This window comes from Colletotrichum aenigma (genome assembly GCF_013390185.1).
Source record: "Colletotrichum aenigma strain Cg56 chromosome Unknown KSG_Cg56_contig13, whole genome shotgun sequence".
NCBI classification, from domain to species: domain Eukaryota; kingdom Fungi; phylum Ascomycota; class Sordariomycetes; order Glomerellales; family Glomerellaceae; genus Colletotrichum; species Colletotrichum aenigma.
The window spans coordinates 119,301-131,227 of NW_023500919.1; the positions used below are offsets into that span (position 1 = coordinate 119,301).

General features: G+C 46.3%; 2 protein-coding genes across 2 annotated transcripts; one reads left to right on the forward strand and one right to left on the reverse strand.

Moving 5' to 3' along the window:
- Nucleotides 1-322: 322 nt before the first annotated feature.
- On the forward strand, nucleotides 323-796 carry CGCA056_v015015 (uncharacterized protein; the record flags this gene model as incomplete). Its single annotated transcript, XM_037330256.1, has 1 exon — nucleotides 323-796. One exon carries the CDS (start codon nucleotides 323-325, stop codon nucleotides 794-796), a length of 474 nt encoding a protein of 157 aa, XP_037171350.1.
- Nucleotides 797-7,599: 6,803 nt separating this feature from the next.
- Nucleotides 7,600-8,100, reverse strand: RTL1-0 (Retrotransposon-like protein 1; the record flags this gene model as incomplete). The annotated part of the gene is made up of 1 exon (XM_037330257.1): nucleotides 7,600-8,100. The coding sequence occupies one exon, from the start codon at nucleotides 8,098-8,100 to the stop codon at nucleotides 7,600-7,602; it is 501 nt and encodes a 166-aa protein (XP_037171353.1).
- Nucleotides 8,101-11,927: the final 3,827 nt, after the last annotated feature.

The window sequence follows — 11,927 nt, forward strand, 5'->3', positions numbered from 1 at the left end:
TCTCAGCATGATGACCAAACCCAACAACAAAAAACCTTGGAACCCTAAGTGCTACAACTGCAACAAGCAAGGCCATATCGCCAAAGACTGCGAACAGCCTAAGAAGCTTCCCTGGAAACCAGTGGCAGAACGACCTCGACAAGTCAACACAATTACAAAAGCCCCACATGCATCCTAATCGTAGACCGGTTGCTACGACGACAACTGCTGAATTCACCTCGAAGACAAAGAAATGTCAGGACACTACCTAAGGGACAGCAACCCTGGACGGTCTGGTTATGATATAACCATCCCAGACACTCGCCCTAGGACCCTGGCAATAATGCATTCCAGCAACAGCAAAGTGGCTAGAAAACCAGTTGAACAACTTAACGAGATGCTACGAATTCAGCGATTGGAACCAATCATCCCCCGCATGACTAGCCAGCAGCTCCATTACGAAGAACAACAAATCCAGAAGGAAATGGAGCTAACCCAGCAAGAAGACGACAGACAAGTAAGACTATATCAACAACAAGAATCAGAAGAAGAACTGGAACACCAACACGATCCTCTGATGGAACAACAACTCCTCAGTATGACCAACAACTGGACTTTCGGAGAAGGAGAAAGCTCTTCCTATGACTCAGATGAACCTCGCGACGTTGCCCGACAACACACTCAGGCAGAGATCGCCTATGGGTTCACCCCCAGTGTGGACGACTCCAGCTCTGAAGAGGAACCTGACAACCAGGAAGGAAGAATCAAGCAACTTCTGAGATACCAAGAAATCGACATGCTTCAAGACAAACAATAACGCCACTTCTATAGCACCTCAGCAGCCCAACGAGACCGAGGCTACACCCCTCAGCTACACACGGAAGATCATCCCGCGCTGAAAAGCAACCACCGGCTTCACTGAACCCTCTTCTGGCCCCAGTGCTTCCACGACAAATGCAAGGAACACATAGGAGAGAAGCACGACTACCAGTTCTACCCCAGAAGACATGACGACGAACCTATCCACGAGATCTACTCAACCTCCGTCATGATCGGATAGACTATAGTACTGTTTGAAGACAACCTCGCAGTCTTCAGACCTAGTCCTCAGTTCCCCATAAGATGTCAACATGACGACAGCATGAAATAGGACGAATGCCAACAAGACGAATGCTAAGTTCACTACCAAGAAAAGGCACAAACCTGGAGAATCGCAAAGAATGGACCTAGACCCCCACAGGTCAGGATCTGCGAAAACAGCCTCGCAAAGGCACGACGAGAAGGAAAGCGAATCACCTACCCAGGACAACCAGAGCAGTCAAAAAACTAGACTCGCCTACCGACGACGGATCACAACAGGCAACAAACACAAGATCCATTCATCAAATGTCACAAGGACATAAGGGTAATATCGAACTCGAAGTTACCATCAATCAGCAGACAACACTCGCGCTGATCGACAGCGGAGCCGAAGCAAACTTCATTGCCCCCCAAGCCATCAATAGGCTAGAAATACGATGGGGAGGAAAAGAACGACCATATCAGTTACACACGGCAGAAGGAGAAGAATTCAAGTACAAAGGAGGTACCATCTATAATGAGACTGCGCCCCTCGAGATGAGCTACCTGAATCAAAAAGAAAGAATCCAATTCGACATTGCCGATCTAGGAACATACGACATAGTGCTAGGACTACCCTGGCTACGAACAAGCAACCCACGGATAGATTGGAGCAAAGGCCAACTCCATTGGGACCACGATGATTCAGTCCCTGAGCAGCCCTGTCAGAATCAGGCCTCAAACGAATCAATACGACAAGGAACAGCAAGACGATACCTCTGTTACCTCAAGGCAAAAGAAGCCATATCATAACCACCGATAACGATGGATCTCGAACAGAAGAACGATCTACTTCTGTCTATCCCAGAAGAATATAGAGTGTATGAGAAACTCTTTGCAGCCGAATTAGAAACCGGACTGCCCGAACACACCAGTTTCGACCACGAAATACCCCTCAAGAAAGGGAAGGAACCACGCTTCAACAAAATCTACGGACTCAACCAGACAGAGATGGAAGCCCTAGACAAGTACCTTGAAGAAAATCTCAAGAAGGGATATATCAGACCCTCAACGTCACCAGCAGGAAGCCTAATCCTGTTCGTACCCAAGAAGAACGGAAAACTACGATTATGCGTCGACTACCGCATGCTAAACGAAATGACGATCAAGAACTGTTACCCACTGCCACTTATTGACGAGATGAGACGACTCCTCTATGGAGCCAACTGGTTCACGGCCCTCGACCTCAAAGGAGCCTATAACCTGATCAGAATGAAGCAAGGAGAAGAGTGGAAAACCGCTTTCAGAACCTGAAAAGGACATTTCGAGTACCTCGTCATGCCCTTCGGCCTCACCAACGCCCCGGCAATATTCCAAAATATGATCAACCAAGTTTTACGCAAATACGTCGATATCTGCGTAGTAGTCTATCTCGACGACATCCTCATCTTCTTATCGACACTTGAGAAACATAAGGAAGACGTACACCACGTCTTATAAGCCCTCCAAGAAGCTAAGCTATTAGTTGAACCTGAGAAAAGCGAATTCCACACACAGAGGGTGGAATACCTCGGCTTCACTATCACCCCTGGAGAAGTCTGTATGTCGGAAAACAAAGTCAAAGCCATCAAGGAATGGCTGGTACCCAACAACCTCAAGGAAGTCCAAGGATTTCTAGGTTTCGTCAACTTCTACCGCAAATTTATCAAAGACTATAGCAAAATCAACGCGGCTCTCATAAGCCTTAGCCGCAAAGACACGCCCTTTATATGGGAAGAACCATAACGAACAGCATTCCAGAAGATCAAGGATCTCATCGCCAGCGAACCCGTCTTGAGCATTCCAGATCCGACAAAACAGTTTGAAGTAGAACCTGACGCATCCGACTATGCGATAGGAGCATAATTATCTCAATGAGATTCAGAAGGACGACTACACCTGTGTGCCTTCTTTTCCCGCAAGCTCCACGGACCTGAACTCAACTATCAGGTTCACGATAAGGAACTCATGGCAATCATCGAAGCTTTCAAGGAATAGAGACCTGAACTCTCAGGAACCACACACGAAGTACTTGTGTATTCAGACCACAAGAACCTTTCACACTTCACGACTTCAAAAGTGTTGAATAAACGACAGATTAGATGGTCAGAATTCCTATCAGAATTCAACTTCCGAATTATCCACCGCAAAGGATCAGATAATGGCAGAGCTGACGCTCTCAGCTGACGACCGGACTATAACGTCCTAGTACCTGAAGAAACCCAGGTGATTCTCAAAGGAAACAACAACGGAGACCTAGTGCCAGCAACCAAACTCTTGATGATGGCCGGACGATCTAGTACTAGCCCGCCTAGCGAACTAGACGACGAAGCAATTATGGAGTTTCATGCTCGCCCTGCACATGGTCACCAAGGAATCATGAAAACCTGGAAACGACTACGACAACAATATAGAGAAAGAGTCACCAGAGAACGAGTGGCAAAAGCAATTAAAGATTGTGAGGTCTGCCTCAAAAGCAAACCCGCTCGATATCAACCTTATGGCATGCTACAACCCTTGCCTGTGCCGCAAACCGCCTGGCAATCCATATCCCTCGACTTCATCGTCAAATTACTGAAGTCTCGAGAACCCCTTACGGGAACACACTTTGACAGCGTCCTTGTTATTGTGGACCGACTCACGAAATACGCCTACTTCATCCCGTACAAAGAAGCAAGTAACGCTGAAGAATATGCCTACATATTTCTTAAATATATTATCGCCAACCATGGAACGCCCAGAGAGATTATATCAGACAGAGATAAGATCTTCACTTCTAAGTTCTGGAAGTCAATCACATCACAACTCAGCATCAAACAATCAATATCCACTGCATTCCACCCGCAGACCGACAGACAAACAGAACGAATCAACCAAATTCTCGAAACATATCTCCGCGCCTACGTTAATTACAACCAAGACAATTAGGTTGTATTGCTACTAATAGCCTAGTTCGCCTACAACAGCGCAGTAGGAGAAAGTACCAAGGAATCCCCCTTCTACCTCAACTATGGATTCAAACCAACCGCCTATGGAGAACCCCGAACAGGCCCAGCTGCAGTAAAAGCTGTCGCCTCAATACGTCAAATCAAGGATATCCAGGAAAACGCACGCAAAGAACTTAAATTCGTACGACAAAGAATGACAAAATTCAGCAACAAACGAAGGATTGAGGGACCAACCTTGAAAGAGGGAGATAGCGCCTACCTCATATGGCGAAACATCAAAACAAAGCGACCAAACGACAAACTTGACTATAAAAAACTTGGACCTTTCAAAATTTCACGAGTAATTTCACCAGTCAACTACGAACTCAGACTCCCAGAAACCATGAAGTGTCACCCAGTATTCCACATCTCACTTCTTGAACCAGCACCACGCAGATCACAGACAAACGATATTATCATCGTCGAAGACAACGAACCAGAATACGAAGTCGAACGAATTATCAACCATCTCAAGGAACCAGAAGGATATTAATACCTCGTTAAATAGAAAGGATACAGACACAAAGACAACATATAGGAACCAGCCAAAAACATCACCAACGCAGCAGAAGAACTCACGATCTACTGGCAACAACATTAAGAACGAGAAGCCACACTAACACCTGTTATACTAGCCCAAAAGAACGACGGATATAAGCAGATCAAGCACCTATATTGCTTCACCAGACCACCTACTGAAGTAGATCGGCTGCAACAAGGAAAACTGTTTATCCGCCTAGGAACACCGGAAGCCAGTTAAGAAACCTCAGAAGAACCTACGTTCGGAGGAATGCCCAAATCAACCACCCTGGTACCTAGAGAAGACCAATCCGACTTATTCTGAACCCCCCATAGCGACAAATCCTCTATCACCTGGGACTCCTGAGCGTCCAGAGCACGTTCCTCAGCCTCCTATTTATCCACGGACTGTATTCCCCGACGAATCAGATCCGAACCACGCTCCTTCAAGAACCTTTTCTGTCTCTGAAGACGAGACAAACGACCTAGAGCGGCAGCAAGCTGAGTCTGCAGCACCTCTAACGCCTCCTCAGCCTCTTCCTCCTCCCGCTCCACTTTCTTTTGCTTATTGAAACAACGATTCACTACCGCAATAAGTTAGCGACACCAGGAAACACCAAGGTGCCAAGATACTCACAAGCATTCGCCACATCACCACTATCACAGTTCGAGAAACCCCGCTTCACACACTCGCCATAACGCTTTAAGTTGGCGAGGTCCATTTTGCACACCTGATTGTGCTGAAAACAAGGGGAACAAGGCATTACGTTGTAACCATGGTGATCAACCAGAGCACCGAGAGCCTTACGGTTGCGCTGAATCTGAGTATGACGAGTCTCGCGAGAATCCGATTTCTGAACGCGACCTGATATAGTGTCAGCATCATGGGTAAATCAGGAAGCACGATTGACGGATCCCCAACCTAGGACTAACGACCTACTTATGTTGGGTCTTGAGGACAAGACCTTTGGAGAGGGGACCTGATGTTACGACCCGTTATGCATGGATAACAGTTGACCGACCCACTTGGGCGTCGGGCGGCTAGGACAGGACATTTGTACTGCAGGATCATAGGAACAACAGGAACTCACTCGGTAACGGAAGAACTATAGACTAAGTCACGTGATGATAAGATAACGATTATATTGGATCAATATGATCCAACACGACTTGGGGGCCAAACGATCATTCTGGATCGAAATGATCCAGATCGACCCAAGGTACAAAGGAACATGTTCAGAACTAGACTTGTATATAATGACCCTGAGCCTGGCTCATGGTCAGACTTCCATAGCTCTTCAGCAATCAACTTAGTATTCATCCTCACGGATACTCTCAGCTTACCTTCACTGCGAATCACTTGTTGAGTCTAAGACTGATCACCTTAGCCTCTGAAGACCCGATCTACTACAAGCCTACGAACTACGACCAACGACCACGACCTAGTGTACTGTTAGAACGTATCAATCCCCAGCTTCTGTTAGCAGACCCTACTGTCGGATAGCTGACCGTAACACTAGGTTCTTCTTATGTCCTTATGATATCTAGTAGATAGATCTTTTCCCTGTTGCCTGTTGTGATCTGTCGTCGGTAGGCGAGTCTAGTTTTTTGACTGCTCTGATCGTTCTAGGTAGGTGATTCGTTTTCCTTCCCGTACTACCTTAGTGAGGCTGTTCTTGCGGATTCTGACTTGCGGGGGTCTTGGTCCGTTTTTTGCAATTCTCTATGCGCAAGCTTTATCTTGGTAGTGGACTTAGCATTCGTCGCGCTGGCATTCGTCCCATTTCATATTGTCGTCGTGTTAGCATCTCATAGGGAACTGTGAGCTTGGTCGAAAGGTAGCAATCCTTCCGTCGAAAGCTGTCATAGTCCATCCAATCATGATATATATAGTGTAGACATTCTTGATGGGTTCGTCGTTAAGTCTCCTAGGGTAGAATCGGTAGTCGTGCTTATCTCCTATGTGTTCTTTGCACTTATCGTAGAAACACTAGGGCCAGAAGAGGGTTCAGTGTTGTTGATAGTTGCTTCGTAGAGCAGGATGATCTTCCGTATATAGCTGGGGGGTGTAGTCTCAGTCTCACTGGTCTGCCGAGGTGCCATAGAAATAGCGCTGTTGTTCGTCTTGGAGTATGTCGATTTCTTGGTACTTTAAGAGTTGCTTGATTTCGTCTTCCTGGTCGTCAGATTCCTCTCTAGAGCTGGAGTCGTCTACACTAGGGGTGAAACCGTAGGCGATCTCTGCCTAAGCACGTTGTCGAGCAACGTCGCAAGGTTCGTCTGAGTCGTAGGGTGAACTTTCGCCTTCTCCGAAAGTCCAGTTGCTGGTTATACTGAGAAGTTGTTATTCCGTCAGTAGGTCGTGTTGATGTTCTGGCTCTTCCTCTGACTCTTCTTGTTGGCGTAGTCGTGCCTGTCTGGCGTCCTCTTGTCGGATTATTGCCATTTCTTTCTGGATTTGTTGTTCCTCGTGGCGGAGTTGTTGAGAGGTTATGTGTGAGGTAACTGGCTCTGGTCGTTAGATTCGCAGCTTTTTGTTGAGTGGTTCGGCTGGTTCCCTGCCAATTCCGCTGTTGCTGGAATGCATCATAGCTAGGGTCCTGGGGCGCGTATTGGGGATGGTCATGTCGTATCCAGACCGTCTGGGGTTGCTGTCCTTTAGATAGTGTCCTGATATTTCCTTGTCTTTAAGGTGGATTCGACATTTGTCGTCGTAGCATCCGGTCTATGGCTGGGATGTGTGCGGGGCTTTCGCAATTATGTTGACTTGTCGAGGTTGCTCCGCTACTGGTTTCTAGGGGAGCTTCTTAGGTTGTTTGCAATCTCTAGCGATATGTCCTTGTCTGTTGCAGTTATAGCACTTAGGGTTCCAGGGTTTCTTGTCGTTAGGTTTGGTCATCATGCTGAGGTCTATAGGTCTGCTGTATTATCCGTAAGCGGTACTTTGGCGAGTGTTGTTCCAGTTGTTACGCAGTCTGTTATCGTTCCGCTGGTTGTTAAACTTATGTTGAGGTTGCTATTGGTATTTGCGTCCCATGTTAGGGTTTGGTCTTCTTTCTCCTTTTTCCTTGCGGCGTTCAAAAAGTCGGTTGTCGATCTTGACGGCGTGTTCGACGTAGTCCCTGAAGCTGGGGGGTTCGTCGACCTTAGCCATTTCGTCTTTAACGTCATCCTTGAGTCCTTGATAAAAGGCGAAGACTTTGCTTTCGTTGGTCATGTCAAGCTGGGAGGCGATTCTTTGGAACTCAGCTGCATAGAGGGAGGTGGACTTGGTTTGCCTGAGGTGAGCTAAGTCACGCTCGGCTTGTCTCTTCTCATTAGGTTCCAAGAAAAGCGATTGGAGAGCCTTGACATATCCTGCGAAGCTGAAGAAGATGTCCTTGACTTCTTGGCTGTACTTCTCGACAGGGTTGTCAAGCCATTCCTGCTGGAGGGGTTCGAACCAAGCTAGGGCCCGTCCTCTGAGGAAGGTGGCTGCGTGTACCACTCGTTCAGTTTCGTTCTGAAAGGTACTCATGTGGAAGGCTTAGTAGGTTTGTATCTGAACTAGGTATCCCTTGAGTTGTCCTAGGGTCCCGTCGAAGGTGGTGGGGGAGTTAAGCTTAAGTCGTTCTCATCCTTCGACTGGGGCTGAGATAACGTTAGCGGCAGCTCGGAGGGTGGCGACTTCTTTTTCCAGGTCCTGGTTCTTGCGGGCTTGTTCCTGGAGTTTGCTGAGGGCTGCGGCGTTCTGATTGAACATTTCGCGCATCGCCTTGAAGTCGCTGTTGGTTTTGTTGAGCTGGCGTTTGAGTTCTTCAGTGTCATCCTCGCTGTCCGAGTCGTCCTTCATTTTCTGGTCTCCTAGTTCCTGAGCTAGGTTTTGGGTGGCTCGTCCTCTAGAGGTGGACGAGGGTCCAGGGGTAGGTGACTTGACAGAAGCGCGGGAAGACATTGTCGCTTATTACTGTTAGTAGGAATTAATGGTCAACTTACTGAACAGGAGCAATCAAAGTGTTACGGTCAGCTATCCGACAGTAGGGTCTGCTAATAGAAGCTGGGGATTAATACGTTCTAACAGTACACTAGGTCGTGGTCTGGGTCGAAGGTCGTACGCTGTAGTAGATCAGGTCTTCAGAGGCTAAGGTGATCAGTCTTAGGCTCAACAAGTAATTCGCAGTGAAGGTAAGCTGAGAGTATCCTGAGGATGAATACTAAGTTGATTGCTGAAGAGCTATAGGAGTCTGACCTTAAGCCAGGCTCAGGGTCATACTATATACAAGTCTTGAACAGTATCTTTGTCCCTAGTTACCGTTCTTAGTCCTAACGGACTCCGTTCACGCCAAGTACGGCCTCCGTATTCTTAGCGTACGGATCTAATCTCTTATCTTATCGTCACGTGACTTATACCATAGTTCTTCCGTTTCCGAGTGAGTCCCTGTTGTTCCCGTGATCCTGCAGTACAAATGTCTTGTCCTAGCCGCCCGATGTCCAGGTGGGTCGGTCGACTGTTATTCATGCATAACGGGTTGTAACATCTTTCTTAGAACCTCCTCTTTAGCTACCTCTATATCCTCTAGATAAGCAGCTTTATCTAATAAATAATTAACTATAATAAGTTAATAAGGTTTATTAATTAAGATAAAATCAGGAAAACCTATAAGTATAAATAGTCTTAGCTGCTATATTATAGGATGTTACGACCTGTTATGCATGGATAACAGTTAACCGACCCACTTGGGCGTCGGGCGGCTAGGACAGGACATTTGTACTATGCAGGATCACAGGAACAACAGGGACTCACTCAGGAACGGAAGAACTATGGTACAGGTCACGTGATGATAAGGAATGAGCATAGATAAGGGACCCACAATAAGCGCTCAGTGGAGACTAGAATGAGCGCTCATCCCACTCTAGAATGAGCGCTCATAGTGACAAGGGGCATAGCGCTCATGAACAAGCAGAACTGTTCATATAAGACTTATATATATAGTATGACCCTGAGCCTGGCTCATGGTCAGACTTCTATAGCTCTTCAGCAATCAACTTAGTATTCATCCTCAGGATACTCTCAGCTTACCTTCACTGCGAATTACTTGTTGAGTCTAAGACTGATCACCTTAGCCTCTGAAGATCTGATCTACTGTTAGCCTACAACCTATGACCCAGACCACGACTAAGTGTACTGTTATTACGTCTTAATCTCCAGCTTCTGTTAGCAGACCCTACTGTCAGATAGCTGACCGTAACACTTTGATTGCTCCTGTTCAGTAAGTTGACCATTGAAACCTACTAACAGTACAGATAAGAATGTCTTCACGCGCCTCCGCCAAGTCACCCACTCCAGGAAGCTCTTCCTCCTCCAAACAGCCTGTCAAAAGCCTGGCTGAGGAACTCGAGGGAGCTCCGATGGCAGTGGACTCAGACGATGAAGTCACCCTCAAAAAGGAAACCTACGACAAGCTTCAAGCCTGAGTCAAGAAAGGAGATGACGACATTACTAAGGTCCAGGCTATATATAACGAAACCGCTAACAAACTCTAAGGCCTCAAACAGATGATCCAGGAGCTTAGCAACAGACCTCAGAGACTTATAGACCTTGAAAACAGAATCGCTCTCCTAGGAGGACAAGGCAGCAACCCTCTCATATAGGAACTACAAAACGAAGTTAACACCCTTCAGGCTGCTGCTAATATCGTTACTACCCCTACTAGGGGATGACAGAAACTTAAGCTTAGTGCCCCTATCACCTATGATAGCACCCCTAGACAACTTAAGTTATTCCTGATCTAAGTTAAGAACTACTAAAACTTCCACTATAGAGACTTCACCAGTCAAACCGAGAAAGTCGTCCATGCCGCCACTTACCTACGAGGATAAGCCCTCAAATGGTTTAAACCTATCCAGGAAGAATTCCTCAAGTATGAAACCCTGGATAAGTGCTCCACTGAGACCTAAGACATCTACAGCAGTTTTCAGGGATTTGAAGATGCCCTACGATCTCTCTTCTAGGACCCTGATGAAAAGCGACAAGCTGAAAGAGATCTCGCATAACTGCAACAGACTAAGTCAACTAAGGAGTACGCTGCTATGTTCAGACAGCTCAGCATTCAGCTTAACCTCACTGAGGAAACTAAGATCTTCATATTCTATCAGGGACTTAAAGACGAAGTCAAGGATGAAATCGTTAAGATCGATCGCCCCAAAGACTTCCTTCAGTATGCCGACCTCGCAATCAAGATCAACAACAGGCTATTCGAATAACGCAAAGAAAAGGGCGAAAAACGACAAGGACCTAATATAGGACGTAAGTACCAGTAGCAACCCCAGCATAAGTTTAACAACCAGCAGAATGACAACAGACCCTGCAGCAACTAGAACAACAATCAACAAAGCACTACTTACAGACAACACAGCAGACCTATAGATCTCAGCATGATAACTAAACCTAACGATAGGAAGCCTTAGAACCCTAAGTGCTACAACTGCAACAAGCAAGGCTATATCGCCAAAGACTGCAGACAACCTAAGAAACTTCCCTGGAAACCAGTAGCCAAACGACCTCGACAAGTCAACATAATTACAAAAGCCTCATATACATCCCAATCTTAGACTGGATGCTACGACGATAACTGCTGAATCTACCTCAAAGACAAAGAAATATCAGAACACTACCTAAGGGACAGCAACCCTAGACGATCTGGATATAATATAAGTGCCCCAGATACTTACCCTAGAACCCTGGCAATAATGCATTCCAGCAATAGCAGAGTCGCCAGAAAGCCAGTTAAACAACTTAACGAGATGCTACGAATCCAGCGACTAAAACTAATCACCTCATATGAAGATACCTAACAAACATATCTATGCCAATAAGAATCAGAGGAAGAACCAGAACATCAGCATGATCCTCTGACAGAACAACAACTTCTCAGTATGACCAGCAACTGGACTTTTAGAGAAGGCGAAAGTTCACCCTATGACTCAGACGAACCTCGCGATATTGCCTAACAACATGCTCAAACAGAGATCACCTATAGGTTCACCCCTAGTGTGGACGACTCTAGCTCTGAAGAAGAACTAGACGACCAGGAAGACAGAATTAAGCAACTCCTGAAGTACTAGGAAATCGATATGCTTTAAGACAAGCAATAACGCCACTTTTACAGCACCTCAGCAACCTAATGAGACCAGGATTACACCCCTCAGCTACGCATAGAAGACTATCCCGCACTAAGAAGCAACTACTAACTTTACTGAACCCTCTTCTGGTCTTAGTGTTTCTACGACAAATGCAAAGAACATATAGGAGAAAAGCATAACTACTAATTCTACCCCAGAAGACATAACGACAAGCCTATCCGC